Source organism: Mastigoproctus giganteus, chromosome 8 (assembly GCF_048544385.1).
Source record: "Mastigoproctus giganteus isolate SK-2022 chromosome 8, ASM4854438v1, whole genome shotgun sequence".
Taxonomy (NCBI): Eukaryota; Metazoa; Arthropoda; class Arachnida; order Uropygi; family Thelyphonidae; genus Mastigoproctus; species Mastigoproctus giganteus.
The window spans coordinates 67033647-67052501 of NC_143582.1; the positions used below are offsets into that span (position 1 = coordinate 67033647).

The 18855-nt window shown below is 34.8% G+C and overlaps 1 protein-coding gene across 1 annotated transcript in view; it reads left to right on the forward strand.

Annotated features, from left to right (window-relative positions):
* The window catches only part of LOC150081591 (calcium-activated potassium channel slowpoke-like), a 409705-nt gene that overhangs the window by 338058 nt on the left and 52792 nt on the right, over positions 1-18855 (forward strand). Inside the window, exons 13-14 of the mRNA XM_090380557.1 lie at positions 11834-11992; positions 15971-16047. Of these exons, the coding sequence (XP_090236683.1) occupies positions 11834-11992; positions 15971-16047 (236 nt within the window). The remainder of the gene's footprint in view (positions 1-11833; positions 11993-15970; positions 16048-18855) is intronic.

An 18855-nucleotide genomic window follows, 5' to 3' on the forward strand; every position in this document is an offset into this window, starting at 1 on the left:
CAATTAGCACTTCTCATTTATAGCATTATAACATAAGTTGTCCTCCAGACTGTGCACTAAATGAAAAAACATATAGTTGGAAAAAATAATTTTTCAAATTAAGTATAAACTTTAATTAATGTTATTAAATTAACTTTAATAACATTAATAATCCCCTTAGGGACTACTTTCTACAAGCTTTGAGTGTGGAGACTGGAATCTTGCTCCATTCCTCCTGTAAGGCTGAGGCTAGCTCTCTCCTTAAATTAGGATGTCTTGATCCAGCTCTAAACTGTTATCCCAAAACATCTTGAAAGGTTTTAAAGTGGATTTGGATCTGGGCTGTAAATGGTAGGTTCACCACATCACATCATTCTGTTCAAATCACATCATGGAGCACTACTATGCAGATACAAATATGCCCCTGCCAAAGTACTGCCCCAATGTGGGTAAGAAACAATTGGCTCATGTCACAATAGTGAACTGCCTTCACGGCTTCGCTGATTAAAACCAACAACACAAGTCCAAACAACACAAAACAGGCCCATATCATCCCAGTACCCATCACTGAAATTCATTGTTAGTGGGGTGGTCCCAGGTAGGAGCTAAAGGGATTATAGCCTCCCTATGATCAAAATAACATAGATTTTTTTACTGATGATTAAAACTTAATGATTCCTTGGAACACTGCTTTTGCCCCTTCCCAATCATTGGTGCAATACAGTCTGGATGAAGTGTTATGGCATGCCCAAGTGATGGCTGGAAGGTGTTGTGCAATTCATCACTTCACATCATAATGTCTTGCGACTAGTGTAATTTCGAATGTTTCCATTCTCTTCACCAAAATTGGTAGTGACAAGGAATCCTCACTGACAGCTTTAGCTTAGGAACAGCTGTGTGACCATGGTACTCCATTGCACAAAGTCTTTTTTCTTAATTGTCCTACATTTACACCTGTTCTGTTGACCATGCCTCATGTCAGCTCATTAAGAATACCTTTGTGATGTCTTCTCATTATTAATTTCAACTGTTAGCAAGCTCTGGGGAAGATCATTAATGGCGATTTGTCTGGTTTGGAATGAATGTTACCAATTTGAATTTGAGTACCCCTTTTCCGCTATCTGGTGAACGGACATGCTCTCTATGTGATACCAACTATCACAACTTGTTTTCTTTTCATGGGATCTAAGTCCTTTTCACCCATCCATTCTGTTTACCTAACTGCCATTGAGTGCCATATTCCTTTTATATCTTATTTTAACTGATACTGCAATTTACTTGTCATGTGACCTCTGAATAGTGCTGTTCCCACACCTCCCAGTGCTCCTGCCGATTGCAAATATCAATTAAATAAAGTTTCAGTTTGGTTAAACATTGAAACTTTTTGAACTGATTTCTGCTAAGTAGCAGCAAATTTCTCAGCAGTGAGAAATGGCACCAGGCAGGAGAAAGCATTTTAATTAACCTTTTTAAAGCAGGGGTCCAACATGTAACTCCAGGCAGCATGTGATAGACAGAGCTATTCTATATGGCTTGCAAAATCATCTCAAAATTTTTTTGAAATTCCTTATGATATTCTTAAAGGTATTAATGTTCTTTTAACTGGGGAAGGAAAAAATCTGTCAATGCTTTAAGTAAAAAGCATGGATTTTTAAATTCAAAAAAGTGTATAGTATTGTTTAATATTTAAATTTTTTTAAAAGTTTATCTAAATTTATTTCACCTTACAGTTTTTATCTTGCTAATCATGTGGCTGGCTTTATTACTTAAATCAAGCAGGCATTTCAGAAGTATGCTTGTTTGAATTAACAGCCGTTGCTAGCAGTGATTTTTGGTGCAAAAACCCAGCATTGTAGATAAATATTTCTTTGTGTAATTATAAACAATCTATGACAAGTCCTCATTACAGCAAAATTACAGGTTAAAAAGTGCATAAATGCTTTAAAAAAGGAAAAAACAAAAAAGAGAAATCTGTCGTGATATTTAGTTTTCACCAGAAGTTCTACCTGAAATCTCAGGTCACTCTTAAGTTGGCAGAATAAAAAAAAAAAAAAAAAGAAAAGAAAAAAGTAGATTTTAAGACAATGCTACACCTCTGAGCAAAACGCCTATCAAACTAGTATTAGTAAGTATTAGAATCATCAAATGATGCAGGGAAGCCAGACTTCTTTTGCTGTATCTGCCAAAAAAACAAAAAAAAACTTCACTGTTATTCCTTAATCAGATGACAATAAATACTAATTAAATTCTACCTTAAATTTCTCCAGGCTCTCAACTTTAGCAACCCAGGGAAGAATTTCATTCTGGCAAAAAAAGCTGGCTGATGATATACTTCTTCTCAATTTGTACTCCTCTTTGGTTTACCACCCTCATTCATTTCACTCAATTACAACCTTATACATCTCAATCAGATCAATCCCCCCCCAACAAATGCCTTTGCAGATTGCAAAGGCATTTGTGGGGGATTGATCCTTTTCAGCCTTTGCAGACCATATCTTCAGTCTTTCCTCATAGAGATATCCCCTTGCATCCCTTACCAGTTTGGTGCCCAAGTTTAGACCCTTTCAAGAAGTGTGATGATTTTTTTTTTTTCAGATGTGGCCTGCAAATCTGAGCACAATACAATCCAACACTGACTTATATAATTCAATTATAACCTCTTTCACCTATACATGCAAAGGTCCAATAAAAACTTTATGCAAGCTGCCTGCTTGTATCAACATCAGTAAATAACTCTTCTTATCAGTGACTGCCTTACTCTATCCCTCCCCCCAATCTAAAGGTTACCTTTAAATATTTTTCACATGTAAGATCTTACACTTAGAGTATAAAACCATAATTTCTATTTCACTGATAATCTGAGTTAGCACATCCAGATCATTTTAAAGCCAGAACATTGTTATTCATCTCTTTTACCACTTTAATATCACTGCATATTTTGATAGCATGCCATGAATACCTTTTTTCAGAAATATCAGAAACAAGAATGGCTCCAAAACTGTACCCTAGGGGACACCACTGACAATTTTGGTGACCATGAAAATTCTTATTTCTAATTATTTCCTACTTTCTTTCAGCCATTTGTTAATCCACCCAGTTATCTTTCCTGTAACGATTTCTTGCTACGATTTCCTACAATAACCCCCAATGAGACACCATGCCAAACACTAGTAGCTAATAGATAGCAAGCAGCAAAGTTACACTGTGCCATGAAAGTTCTTTTATTTAATTAAGACCTACCTCACAAATCCAAAAACACATAACTGACTGTACAGGAAAGAACTACTATATCACCAAGCAAGAAAAAATAATAATAATAAAGAAAGAAAAATATGGTCTAAAACCAATTCCCTATCACTATAGCTGCCAACTTTTGACTTTTGAAAGGCTGGAGATTGGCTAACTGTAAGCAGAAAGAAAATAGGAGGTTTTTGCCAAAAGAGGCAAAAAAAAAAAAAAAACCTGCTGCTTTTTTTGGAAAAAGGGAGGGTTTTTAAAAGTTTTTAAAAGCAAATTTTTTCCCACTGTGCACTATAAATTACATGTTACTGTCAACATACACATTTTATATTAAAATACAGATAAGATTGTTTATCAGTACAGTTTTCTCTTAAACATTAACTTATCTAGGCTTTATCTGACTCTGTGGATTTGTTTGGATTGTCTGTTACATATCACCTGATTACAACTGCTTCAAGAAAGACATGTTGCACACTTGCTCTCTTCAGAAATGTTGAGTCAAAAGTTTTCTTTATAACAATGGACCTACTGTCTAGATTTGGCTGTCAAGAGCATTTCTAAAAGCTTAAAGCTTCACAAACAGAGAAGGTCAGAACCCAGTTTATTTTATTTTTTTTGACTGAATATTCTTTCATACTCAGCATTGATACGAAGAATTGTTAAATTGCCAAGCATAACTTGAGATAATTTGTTATATATTTTAACTTCCTTGTGCACCTGTCAATCCCCTAACCACTGTACATAAATTCTTTCATAATAGCATCTGGCAAGTTCTCAACAATGAAGTTGACAGAACTCACACTCCAAAATATCTATTTCTTTATCATCGATGATACTGAGACATACTGGAAACACCTCTTTTTTTTTTTCTTTTTTTTTATTAGTTCATTTTAAATTTGTTTTAAAACCGGTTGTTCTCCTGAATAGCAATATCAAATGAGAAATTACTCCCCAAATATGATTATACTTAATTTAAAGTTAAATAATATTTGAAGAATCAATGCACAAGGCATAATACGATATGGGTTTAAATTAACTATATAATATCAGTGTAGATATACCATAGTTTACTCATGAATTAAACTATGTACGTAGTGTGAAAGCATAATTTTTAATTGTATCTCATATTGTGGCTACCTTCACAATGAGATACCAGGTATTGCACTACTTCGAATAAGTAATGCTTCTCTAGTAGAGAAGACTACTGTTATTTATTCTCAGTGGATACCACCACCCAGATGGTCACCATTTCAAAGCTGTTGGCCTATCATTAGAGGGTGGGCAAGGTACCTGCCCACCCACCAATGCTTTGAAAAGGTGACCGTCTGGGTGGTGGTGGTGGTATCCAACTAATAAAATACCTGCAATGCAAGCTGCCTACACACATATGAAGTGTCCAAGACCTCCACCAAGCATGAAAAGGCATTTTATTATCATAATCTGCCTAATCAAAAATTTATACACCCAATCACAAATTGTCTCTGTCTTTCTCAAATAAAAATATGGTATCAGTACTTCCCTATTTGCTTAATTTTTTTATGAAAAAAATAAACTGCCAAAAGACAACTAAAACACAAAATAAGCTAAATAAGCTTTTACATTTTGCCACAAACTCACATACATATAAAAAAACTGACCAAGTAGGGGAGGGGGAGCCAAAAAACAAAATATACAGGATCTACAAAATATTGCAACAGGAACTAAAAAAGTTGAGCAGATGGGCTGAGAGGTGGCAAATGAAGTTAAACATTGACAAATGTAAAGTACTACATATGGAAAGCAGTAACCCCAGAGTAACGTATCAACTGTGTGGTACTACACTGACAGTTGTAGAGAGTGAAAAGGACCTGGGAGTAATTGTGCAGGCAGATATGAAGTTTTCTGAGCAGTGCAGAAGTGTCATGGTGTCTTGTCAATGATACACAGGAATTTTTCTTGAGCGCAGGGATAAAGAGATGATTATCCCCTTGTATAAGGCAATGGTCAGCCACACCTAGAGTACTGTATACAGGTCTGGAGGCCTCATTTTAAGAAGGATGTAGAGCTGTTGGAACGAGTACAGAGAAGGGCAACAAGATTAGTGAATGGAACAAAGGGTTGCTCTTACAAAGAAAGGCTTAAGTTTTGCAAATTACAGTGCCTGGAGACTAGGCACCTGCGAGGTGATCTGATTAAGGTGTATAAAGCTTTGAATGGTTTGAGCATGCTCAATGCTGATGGGATTCTTCCTCTTGCTCAGAATAATCGCCTGAGAAGGCATAAATTCAAATTAAGGAAAGACAGTTGTAGGATAGATGTGCGAAAGTTTGCCTTTAGTCAGCGGGTGGTTGATTGCTGGAACAAACTTCCATCTGTCATAGAAGTTGATAGCTTAAACAGATTCAAGGCAGAACTGGACAAACATTTGGAGCAAGTGAATGGGTGAAATGAGAAGGGGTGTGTTTTTTTTTGGCTGATGCTATATAAGCTTGCTTTCTTGCATCATGTGCCCTTGCTAATGCTAATACTATACATGGGGTCTCAGCTGCAATTGAAAAAACTGTCTGCCATATTTTCTGTCTGATGGGTATCAAAGTTCTCCACTACCCCCTTATTTATTTTCTATATAAATGACATAAGTGCAACAATACGTTCGTGTTCTGTATTAACTCACTTAAAAATGAAAACTAAAAATGCAAAAGCTATTATCATAAGACTTTTTTTATATATTTAAGATATCAGTATTCCACTTAATATCAATTACTCCATATATTGGAAAAACAAAAAAATCTTTTGTAACTCAGCTGTCATAGAAGTTGATAGCTTAAACAGATTCAAGGCAGAACTGGACAAACATTTGGAGCAAGTGAATGGGTGAAATGAGAAGGGGTGTGTTTTTTTTTGGCTGATGCTATATAAGCTTGCTTTCTTGCATCATGTGCCCTTGCTAATGCTAATACTATACATGGGGTCTCAGCTGCAATTGAAAAAACTGTCTGCCATATTTTCTGTCTGATGGGTATCAAAGTTCTCCACTACCCCCTTATTTATTTTCTATATAAATGACATAAGTGCAACAATACGTTCGTGTTCTGTATTAACTCACTTAAAAATGAAAACTAAAAATGCAAAAGCTATTATCATAAGACTTTTTTTATATATTTAAGATATCAGTATTCCACTTAATATCAATTACTCCATATATTGGAAAAACAAAAAAATCTTTTGTAACTCAGCAGCATTCCATATACTGGATCCCAGGGGAACTGATCAGAGAAAGCATTAGCATTAGTAGAGGCATACGATGCAAGAAAGCAAGCTTATACAGCATCAGCCAAAAAAAAAAAAAAAAAACACTTCCCATTTCACCCATCTATTTGCTCCAAATGTTTGTCCACTTCTTCCTTGAGCCGACCTGGCTAGCCGGGTGGGTAAAGTGCCTGCCTGGCAACCCAAAGGTCTCGGGCTTGGATCAAAGTACTGCAAAAACCTTGGGAGGTGCATTATGGCCACAGAAGCCAATGCGCCAACAACTACCAAAAAAAAAAAAAAACTTCTTCCTTGAGTTTATTTAAGCTATCAACTTCCACAATGACAGATGTAAATTTGTTCCAGCAATCAACTACCCACTGGCTAAAGGTAAATTTCCGCACATCTATTCGACAACTGTCTTTCGCGGGCGGTTAATTGCTGGAACAAACTTCCATCTGTCGATGTGGAAGTTGATAGGTTGAATACATTTAAGGAGGAACTGGACAGGCATTTGGAGGGAATGGTGTGATTTTTTTTTTTTTTTTTTTTGGCTGATGCTGCATAAGCTCATACATTTGCTTTCTTGCATCACATGCCACTACTACTACTACTACTACTACTTTCCTCAATTTCAGTTTATGTCCCCTCAGGTTTGTAATTTGAGCAAGAGGAAGAATCCCATCAGCAATGAGCCTGCTCAATCCATTCAAGATCTTATACACCTCAATCAGATCACCTCGCAGGTGTGGTGTCTAGTCTCCAGATGCAGCAATTTGCAGAACTTAGCCTATCTTCTTTGTTCACCCTCACCATTCTTGTTGCCTTTCTCTGTACTCCTCCTAGCAACTCTACACCTTTCCTAAAATGAGGCTTCCAGAGCTGTACCATTACTTCGATTTATCCATTGAAAGCTAAGTTTAACCCATAGAGATTTGGAAATATAATTTTCGGAAGGACGTTTTGAAATGGTGCTAGGAAGAGCAGCAAGATTACTTGAGGCAGAAGGGCGTTCTCACCACCCAGACTCGCAGCATCTGGAAATGGGGCATTGCAATAAATAATAATTTATTAAATAATTTTAATTTTAATAAATATCATATTAAAAACGTTAATAAGATACTTAGTATGATCGTTACTGCTAATTGCAGTAACATTCATACTAAGTCTGACTATAAAAGCAGTAATTTCAATACTGCAAATAATTACTTCACTTGCATGCAAATATTTATTTCAAGGGATCAGTACATTATCAATATTAGCCACGTGGTGCAAGAAAGCCTGAGGCTTTTGCTGCACCAGGCAAAAAAAAAAAAAAAAAAAAAAAAAAAAATCTGAGTTACCCTGAGAGAGAGAGGGAAGGAAATCATCAAGAAAGAGAAGAATGATGATATCCAGCTCAGGACCCTGGGTGTGCCAAGCCCATACTCACTAGATGTGAGCCACTGGTATCTTAGTAATTCCATCTGAAGTAGAAAAATTTCATCCAATGAAAGGAAATAATATTCCCCGTGAAGCAACAGAAAACAAAAGCTGTTTCCACAAAACAAGTGTTTTAAATAAATGTTCACTTTTATTCGTCTTTGATATGCGCATACGCTGCACCTATCAAAGACAAATCATCGGTATTTATATTATATGCGATACCATATTAAACTCACAGAATGGTACTTGTGCACTGTACTATTCGGTAAACTGCTCGTTACGATTTTAGCTATCAGCTTAAATATTTAAATATAGTAGCCTCAGTTAATCTTTATTGCTTTTAAGAAACAGTTTATAGTTGCTTACCTTCTATATTTGGTAATGGTGGTGTTTTCTGCTGAAAACTTTCGGTACTTTATTAAGTAGAAGTGCGTCATTATATAAAACCAAGCTAGGTGAATAATGGTTGCCATCTAATGAAATCAGGCGGAACAATATGCAAGAAAATAAAATATTAATTACGTTAGCGATCGTTGTGCTTAATAATATACTTCAGCCCAATAAATGAATAAAATAGCCTCTCCTGACTCGACTGGAGCAAGTGCATCATCGTTTTTACGTGTTATCGGGCAGTTTATGCTTTGTTTACATTTTTGGTTAGTTTACATATATAGAAATAACTGACTTTAGCTGTTGTAGTAATATTGGAATTTTTTTTAGTTTTAGAATTTGTGTGTTCAGGAGGGTGAAGAGTTACGGTTTCAGTACAGTGAAACACCAGTGCACCTGCCTCAATGTAAAGAACCATGGGGTGAAATGGGCCAAGGCCTAGGAGGGCTTTCTACATTATTATTATTATTATTATTATTATTACTGAGAAATAAAAAGTATGCCAACATGTGAAACGGTTATGAAAATATGGCAAATACGTAGAACGTATGGGACCCACAATCCAGCCGCCCTATAGCCGAGAGGGAATAGGCCGAATAGTAATAAAATAGACTTTTAGAGAATTGTAGGTTAAGCAAACAATTTTTTAAATAATAATGGATATGTATATATATATCCATTAACGATGCAGTATTATGAATTGTTTTATGAAAGTATGGAGTATCCAAAGGGTTGGTTAGATTCCTATGTGTTTCTGCGTGAAGATAATTTTAAATACCAAAGTTTTATTTTAAAAATATCTTTTTAATAATTTACGTTTATTTGGAAAATAAGGTTTATTTATCCAAACAATATTATTTTTAATACCTTTAAATTTGAAGTGTGTGTGTGTGTGTGTGTGTGTGTGTGTGTGTGTGTGTGTGTGTGTGTGTGTGTGTGTGTGGCTAAGCAGTATTTGTTTTGGTCACTTTAAATTTGTAATAATGCTTTTTTTAGTAATGTGTCTGTTTTTAATTAAAACAAGTTAGGTTACCTTAGAGTTACAAGCTTATTTTTTTTTTTATTTGTTTGTAATATGTTTGCTTAGCCTGTGTTTGTTGGAATGCAGAGTAAAAGTTTTGTTATATTTGTTTGCAAAAGAAGATTTGGTTACCTAGACTCCTAAAGAATGTTATACGTATAGATTAAGCCCACCTATTTTCATGATATTTATTACTATGTGATACCAATAAAACTACCAAGACTGTATGAGTATATAGTTGATATTAAGCAATGCGTATAAAATGAGAATAATTACCTTGTTTTAGAATTTGCACTAGAGCAACTAAGGTCAGGAGGAGGTGGTATATTGTATGTTATGGAGAAAATATATACGAATGAGTTATAAATCCGTCTATTATTTCATCCATTTTTCTGTCTGCTGGGGGGAAAATATCTTAATTTCCGGAATGGGAAGGGGATTACGTCGTTAAAGACCAACTAAACCATCGTTTGAAAAAATAGTCCATAAGATTGTTACTCTTCTCGACGGAATCAAATTTAGATCTTTTCTACACAACGTGGAATATAGTCATTGTAATCACTCGTGATAAATGCCAGTCAAAATAAGTAGTATCAGACTGTTTGAAGATATATATATATATATATATATATATCTGATACATCGTAAGTGAGTTGTTTAAAACCAGTGCTGATTCAAGTATTTTTTTTCCCTTCAAATATATTATTATCAAAATTACTAGAAAACACTAATGAAAAAAAGATAAAACGGTTTAAGATCATGTTTACAGAACATTGGGTATCTCTGGCTTTGCCCGACTTCTTTTCGATTGGTATCCCTGGCCAAATAAAGATAGAGAAACTATGAATAGTCACTTTCGAAAAATTTCATGGTTTTTTTTCTCTACAAAGTTGTTCCACTCCGTGAGTAGCTGTACTGTTTGACTTGATCACGCTCTAGGGTTACACAGTCTCTAATGCTTTGACGACGTTCTAAAGAAAGCGTGTTAACAAAACCGTTGCTAAGAAAGGCGAGCTGTTTGGAATAGCTCACACTGCACGATGGACTGGATAAAAGAATATAATGCAAAACAAATAATATAAAAAGTTATAAATACTTGAATGAGTATTGGTTTTAAATAATCCGTTTATGACGTATCCCATCAGTTCTTCTGGATCAACCAAACTGCAAAATATGATAAATGTAAAGTACGATTTCAACTTTGGATCAGATGGAACTAACGAGAGGTTTGGAGGAAAGAAGAGTATTCCTATAATATGACTACTCCATAAATGAATACACTCTAACTCTCTTTTATCTGAAAATTGGGCATTCCGGTCGGTATGTCTATTCGAGACCTTGCAATTAGCACAAAATTTACGATTGCCGTTTTTGCACACTGCGCAGAAACCTCCTCTGCTCAAATTCCGTTAAGGATTTTTATTTATTTATTTTTTTTTTTCACACCGTAAATGAATTATTTTATTGGTCTCCTGTAACCTATTTGAAAGCTTGGCCAATATGAGACCTTACTAATCGCAAGGTCTCAAATTGGCCTGGACGAGTGTTGCGGAGCTACAACCGAAAACACATATTTCTCAATCAGAAAAAATAAGCAAATCATCGTAGAATATAGTGACGCCTCATAGCCTTAGTTGCTTCGGAGCAAAAACAAACAAGTGTATCTAAGGGACTAAATACTCGGGTTTTCAGGAGAAAAATCAGTCATGGATTACTACAAATTCCAGTATTATTCTTAACATCTGTATATTATGAACTCTGTGTGGCAGTCCCGAAATATATATATATATTTTTTAACCATTTATTTATTTGCGAGTAGATCTGTTTGCCCTCGCAAGGCTCATTCACATTTATTAGCATAGACTTAGGGTAACTTGCCTTACAAAATATCTAATGGCATGTAGCTGTACAGGAGGAATAATCTCAAACGGATTAAATAAGTAAAATAAAGTAGCTTAGCCGAATACAAGTTGAAAAATTCTTATCTCGAAACTTAATAACATACTTTCAAGAAGTGTAAACTCATATGTAAAGCTTAAATTTTTAAGCTTGGTATACGAATAGTAGTAGGTTATGTGTAATATACTTAATATACGAGTAGTACATATTTATGTGTTTCTAAAATTGCATTTTCTGACCCAAAAAACAGTTGTTTGCATATTAGAGAATTTAGTTTTGCGAGTTTTTGAATTTTTTCTTATTGACATTATTTTAATTGCCAAGCAAGAATTTTCATTCAATAATAAAGCGAAAATAAAATAAACTCTTTATTGCTTGCTATGTTACGTAAATAGACATAATTTTCCACAGCTGCTTAGGTTTTGAGTCTATAAACTCCATTAAACGTTGAACGTGAACTTCCATCTCTCCCCTAATAGAACCCTGACCAAGTCAATTATGAAGAATCACCTCAGAACCATAACAAATCTTCTTTAAGCCTTTATTGATATTTCAATTCTCAATTATTTATTTTATTATATCAAAACGATTAATTTGGTGTATTGTTAATTTTATATGTAAAGTGTTATTTAAATTAATCTCTTTTTCGAGGTTGTGTTTTGTCAAACTTAAGTTGTTGCTGTTGGCTATTGAAGTCCCCAACGAGGAAGGAACAGAAACAAAGATTGCCATTAACCCCAAGAGCACTATAAAGATACTACCAGACACACAAGGATTTTTCATTGCACAGTCAGCTGATGAATCCAAAAGGTAATTAAGCGTTACTATTTGACCTTTATACATTTGCTCTTTTGAGTAACCGGAATGTATGCAGTAGACTCAGTAGAGTCTCTAACAGGCAATTGCATGAAAGTGTTATATTTACTTGTAACATTTGAAAATAGCCAATTCCTGTGCAGGATGTTAATTAATCAAGTTTTAGGTAGTTTTGTTCGGTATTTTATCATAATGCACATCATGAGAGATAAAACAGAAAGATTCTCCTGCAATTCAAAATGTAAGGTAAAAAAGGTAAAGTGCAGTCATTATCAACCCACTGCAGGATGGAAGCCTCCTCAACAATTCATGCTGAGGGAAATGGACCATAATCTGCCACGCTGGTCCAGTGCGGGTTGGCAGATCGACCGTATTCAGCAGTCAGGGGCTTGATCCCGGTCTACTCAAAGAGCGTGTGCTACTGCACTCCCGCCCCTGACTACTCGGCTACGGAGGCATTTAGCACTAATTTTAACCTGATTCGCGAACTTATTGAAAAAAATCGCAAATTTTCTGGTATCAAGATACTCTCACGTCATTCCATCCGTCGTTTATTCTTTCTTTTCTTTATAAATGTCGTTTATTCTTTCTTTTTCAAAATAAGACACAGCTGCTTTCAAAATAACATACAACTACTTCAACCAAGTTTAAATCAAATAGCACATATGCATTTTTTCCTTCATTCTCTCTGATTTTATACTATCTTCCAATAAGCATTTTAATCCGTAATAAATTTAGAGCATAAAGCTTCAAGCTACAGAAAGTTTATAACTTTCTTACAAGTAGGGCAATAGCATTATTTTGTCAGTAACATAAATAAGGCAAAGTTTTCATAGGTAAAGTACCACCATTTGTTCTCCCTAAAGTCAACGAGGAGATAATAATCTCTGCAACGGTGGTGGTATCAGACGAGAATAAATAGCGGTATATTTCTCCTTTGGGGAGGTATTATTTATTCGAGGTACGGTAGTAAGACAACAAGAAGTGAAGGAACTCGCAGTGTGAGATATTGTATAACGCCCTTGTGGGCAGCACAGTTAGTAGGATCGCCATCCTCCCACAACGGGTGGAAAAGACCTGAGCTGGAATCCCGTCGATGATGGGAGGAATTTTATGGGTCTTTTTCAACGTGGCTGAGTTAGTCGGTCTTAGGCGAGAGTAGCATAGTTTTTCTTCTGGAAACTCGTGTTTTTCGTCCAGCAAACAGAAAATCGACCTCAGAACACACGCAGTTTACAGACAGTATACACGAAGCAACATAGCCTTAGTCGCCGATGCTCCTAAAATCCAATAACAACAACAATAACATATCGTATAACAATGTTTTTTTATGCAAACATTGTTTTTTTTTTTAAATTTAGGGCTCCAAATAAAATTCTACTTACAGAACGACGCTATTGCATTTCAATACCATGTTTATAAAATGACATTAATTTTGAAGCAAGGGTGCGACATGGAATTTTTTAACTGCCTTAAAGCTTTTACGTTCTTTTCTATCGAGATAATGTTGTTGATCTTTAAATAGATAGCAATCTGATGGTGCATACAGGGGGTACAAAATTATTTCTAATTATGCTTCTCGATTTTATACACGCCATCAGTGCATGTTTCGTGCACTGTAATGGTCAAATGTTGGAATTAGCAGTAGATCTGGGTAAACTTCTGTCGTTGATAGTTTTACTGGGTTGCAAATAAACCACGCTCTGAATAGTTTACTAAATATATAACAAATCTTCTTGCTTAGTATGGTGGCCACCTCTTGACATATAAGAGAGGGAAAAAAAACTGTCATATTAGGGCTATTCGAGAATTATCTCATCTATCCGTATATTGTGCCCGTAATTGTATATGTTCTCTGGTAGGTTTGCTGTTCTATTGGACGAAAAATACAAGTTTCCAGAGAGGGAACCTTGCTAGCTTCACCTGAGACTGATTTAACTCAGCCACGGAGTGCAAAAAACCCATAAAAGTTTCTCGCGTCACTGACGGAGTTCGAACCCGGGCCATTTCCACTCAGTGAGGGAAGGACTGTGATTATAATCACTGTTCTACCTGGATGAACATGTGGTAAAGGATAGAGGTGCCCAAACTTTTATGCCTTGCGTCCCACTATTTCATAAATTTCAAGCTCCTTTCGTTGCCGGAAAAAGCACAAATAATCAGATTTCACTTAAAATTTAGCTATGAATATACATACTTTCATAAATTAATATATACTTGAATACATATAATCTCAAATAGTGAAATAAAATACTTTGCTTCATACTTAGATTAATGCTTTTTTTTTCTATATTTCATTTAAAAAAAAAAAGTGTTTCATAAAAACAACACGCTCCACCAAGTGCGCCCCACTTTGGGAACATCTGCTATAGGGGATTCTTCGGCATTAACTCACTGTCGACGACTCTTAACATTGTGATAAGTACACAATTTTCCATCTTCCAGTAATGACCGTCCTTAGCATGCCCGGGTTCTCAGGTTGTCTGGTGAGATCATGTTTAAAATTCACATTTGAAGTTTTGGATTCTTTTTCCTGCCATTGCAAGTAACCATAACCGGCGAAATGGAATGAACTGGGTTTCTGATCAGATTCTTCAGTGGTTCCAGCCCTCATCAAGTGTAGCTGTCAAGATTATCATCAAACTAAACAGGCCCACCTGAAGGCTATTCATCGGTTAAGCTATAATCACCAGACCTGAACTTCTGGTATCACTGGTGGCATATCCTTGTATTCCTCAACATAAACATCTTGAATGATTTTCGCGGCGTTTTGCATTATTACTTTTTTCAATTTATAAAAGCGTTATGTGCAACATAAAGTTTTTAATTTTAATTTAATTTTATAATACGTTTTCACAGCACCATCGTCTTGGCTTTTAACGTCTGCAAACACTCTTAATTTGTTAAAATCTGAACATAGAGGCTTGACTAATGTGATGGGCATAGAAATACGATAATGTTTTAATTCCTCTGTTTTCGGTAGTCCTCTGTATTCCTTCACAAAAATGCGATGTTTTGTATTCCTTTGCCTTCTAAACTCCTGTGAACATATATGGCCGTCCTGGAATATAGGCAAAAAAAAAAAAAAAAAATTATTATTATTTTTTTTTATATGTCCCAGCATACTGTTAGTTTGGTGGGAGGATTTTCAATCGTTCTGAATAAATACTTAGTAAAAAAAAAAGTTCACGAATCAGCGGAATGAAAAGACTTAGATTGCGCTTGTTCCCCTAAACATCCATTATTTGCTTCGATTCGATTATTGCATTACAGTGTTTAGCAGTTTTATTAATCTCCTTATATTTTCCTGTTTATGCGAGGAATTTTAGATGGGTTTCCGAGATAAAGCAAAAGCTTCCATTATGATTATTTTGGTCTACTTACTTTACACCAGCTGCTGTAGGTGCAAAATTACGATTGAAACTATGAGTTAGGTGTTAGCATTAATTCCGAAATATGCAAAAATAAAATAAGTTCCTTAAAAGAATTAATGTATCATTCAACGCAAAATATAATCTTTACCCTTTCATTGTTTGATTGTTTAATTTCTCAATTTTCCTTCAAATTAATTCTCCAATAACTTTCTATAAAGTAATATTTAACTTTAATTAACTTTCCAAGAATTCTCTAAAGTATTTCTTGTTACCATTCAACTAATTTCTTGAATTTAATTAGCTTGCACTGGTTCCGCAAATTGCAAACTGTAAACTAACAAAGAAACAGAAAAACTTTTTATAATTTTGAAAGAATGAGAGTAATTTTTGTTAAAGTTAATAACTGCAGAACAGTGTTTGCGGTTCATTCTACTGACTTATTGAGTACAGTAATAGCCACATTATAATGACTTGAGCAATTATCCCACTTTCTGTGAAGTCGCTCACTTTCATTATGCGGATGTTACCCGCACATCCCGCGTTTTCATTTCCTGCCACTACTGCATTGATTGATATTTCGTGCCCTCTATGATTTCAGGGCCTGGTTCTATTGTAAAAATTGCCACGAAGACGTCAAAGACGAGAAGATGATCAAGAAATGTAAATGTAAAGCGTGTAAGTATTATAATTTCTCTTTTTATTTATTCTCATTCCGTATTCTTTTTCTTAACAAATTAGATAAATTTTCAATCTCTGCAGCTTGAAAATATTTATTTATATATATATTGTATAAACTTCGGATAAATAAAATTTAAGTAAAAAATTGCATATAAATTACACATATTTTAATATATATATAAGAGAATGGGCCTGTGGCACTGGTTTCCATGGTTTAGAAGAAGAGCCAGCAGTGGAAGCAGTAACTTACTAAATTTAATGTTTTAATACAAGTAGCTTTCGGAGTAACGAACTCCTTCAGCAAGTACATACAGAAATGCAAACATGACATAAATCTAGAATTATTCTTAGAACTCGCTCCAGAGCCCTCTACATAGGGATACTTTAATTTTAACAACCCTGTACTTGCTGAAGGAGTTTGTTACTCCGAAAGCTACTTGTCGTATTAAAACTTATCAAATTTAGTTATTTACTGCTTCCACTGGCTCTGCTGTATTCTCTTCTTCTTCTTCCATATATATATATATATACACACACACTTGTAATTATATATATATATATATATATATACACTTATAATTATATATATATATATATATATACTTATAATTATATATATATATATATATATATATATATAGAAAATTATTTTAATGTTATGTGCAAATCTTTAATTTAACTTATGCTAATAATGAAAATACCGTGTACCCTGGGAGCGATGTATGTTGAATAAAGGGGGGGAAGAACGGAAAAGAGTAACGTTATAAACAAAGTGCGAATTTTGAAAAATGTAAAATTTGAAAAGAACGAAAATAGAAATAGCAGATTATTGAAAAGAACGACCAAAGTAGAAATAGCATTGCAGTATCTTTCATAATTTCTGTGTCATCTTCAGAGGTCATCCACCTAAATTATGAAAAAGAACAGCAATACTCTTACTTCTGTTATTTTCGTTCTTTTCAAATTTTACATTTTTCAAAATTCGCACTTTGTTTATAACGTTACTCTTTTCCGTTCTTCCCCCCCTTTATTCAACATACATCGCTCCCAGGGTACACGGTATTTTCATTATTAGCATAAGTTAAATTAAAGATTTGCACATAACATTAAAATAATTTTCTATATATACATTATGGTTGTAGGGTACCTTTGCTCTTGCAGTGTCCCTGATCCATAATTCATATTATTGATATTCCATTTTATCTCTATTCAAATTCAAATCCATTTTCTTTCTTTACTTAATTTTAATTTTTATTCATAATTATATATATATATATATATATGTATATAATTATAAGTAATATATGTAATTAATGAACTCGTAATTCAGCAAATAAGTAGCCAGATATTTCTGCTATGAGTTAAAACAATGCGCAGAGCCTTGCATAAGAAAAAAATATAATAAAATCAATAAATTGTACACTGTACATCTAAATTATACACGCAACAGGCCAATTATTAATAGACTACATCGACTATTACGTTATTAAGGGCTAACGCCATTGAATATACTCAAACTATAATCAGCTGAAGCTATTTGTTTCTTGTTATCTACTAGTTACGGCTAAGCCTAAAGATTGGTACCACGACCAAGCCGGCTATAGGAATAAATTATGATGTCCTTGCAAGAAGAGTATAATTTACATGCGATTTGTTCGTGCGAATTATACAAAACTTCTCGGCACTACTTCTGTTGAAAAAAATTGAAACAATATAAAAAAAGAGAAACAATGGATATATTACAGAAAATAGTTGATATTTTGAACAAACGTGAAAAGATCCATATAACGGCAGTTTTTGAAGACCGCATTGATAAACACACCCCAGCTGTAAGGCTGTTGAGATGTGGAACTGTGATGGTCCACATTTGATTAATGAAATAATGCACAACGCGTATGTGTATTTTAAAAAATGCAAAAAACTAATAAAGATAAATAAATGGAACAAATAAGCAAAAAATAAACAAATGCGTATTTTAAAACTGTAAAAAAAAAAAAAAAAAGAAACTATGCCAGAAAACAAATGTGAATACCGAAGATTTTCCAGGCTTCTTCTTTATCTTCGCCTTCTTCCCACGTTTATATGGGGTCAGCATTTCCGTCCTTAATTCTTTTCCTCCATTCCTCCCTATCCTGGGCTTCCCCTCTCCTCCATCCTCTCTTTTAAATCATCTGCCACCTTGTCCTTCCATCTCAGCTTAGGTCTCCCCTCTTCCTCTTTCCTATTACCTCCAACTTTTCACACCTCTTCCCCACATACTCCTCACTTCTTCGTTCCACATGTCCAAGCCAACTCAGCCTAGATTCCTGCAATTTTTTACTCAGAAGCCCCACCTTAACCGTACCTTTGATGTAGTCGTTTCTTATCCTGTCCTTCCTCGTCACACCACACATCCATCTTAGCATTCTCATCTCCGCCACTTCCATCGTCCTCCATCCCTCTCAACGTTCGATCCCAGATACTTAAATTTCGAAACTGATGTTAGCTTTTCCTCCTGCAGTTTTATAGAACTCTCATCTTCTCCATTTAATACCATATATTCTGTCTTTGTTCTACTTATCCTCATGCCTCTCTCTTCCAACGCTTTCCTCCATTCCTCCAATTTCTTCTCTACCTTTCCTTGGGATGGTTCGCACAGTACGATATCATCCGCGAACAGCATACTTCATGGTGCTCTACTCTTCACTTTCAAATTCGAGGTAGAGGTTACTTGAAGTAGCTCATAGTCCAAATGTATTTTGTCTGTAAACAGCATGTGCTCTTGTCTGTTTGCATATTTTACTAGACGAAGAAACCCGAGTTTCC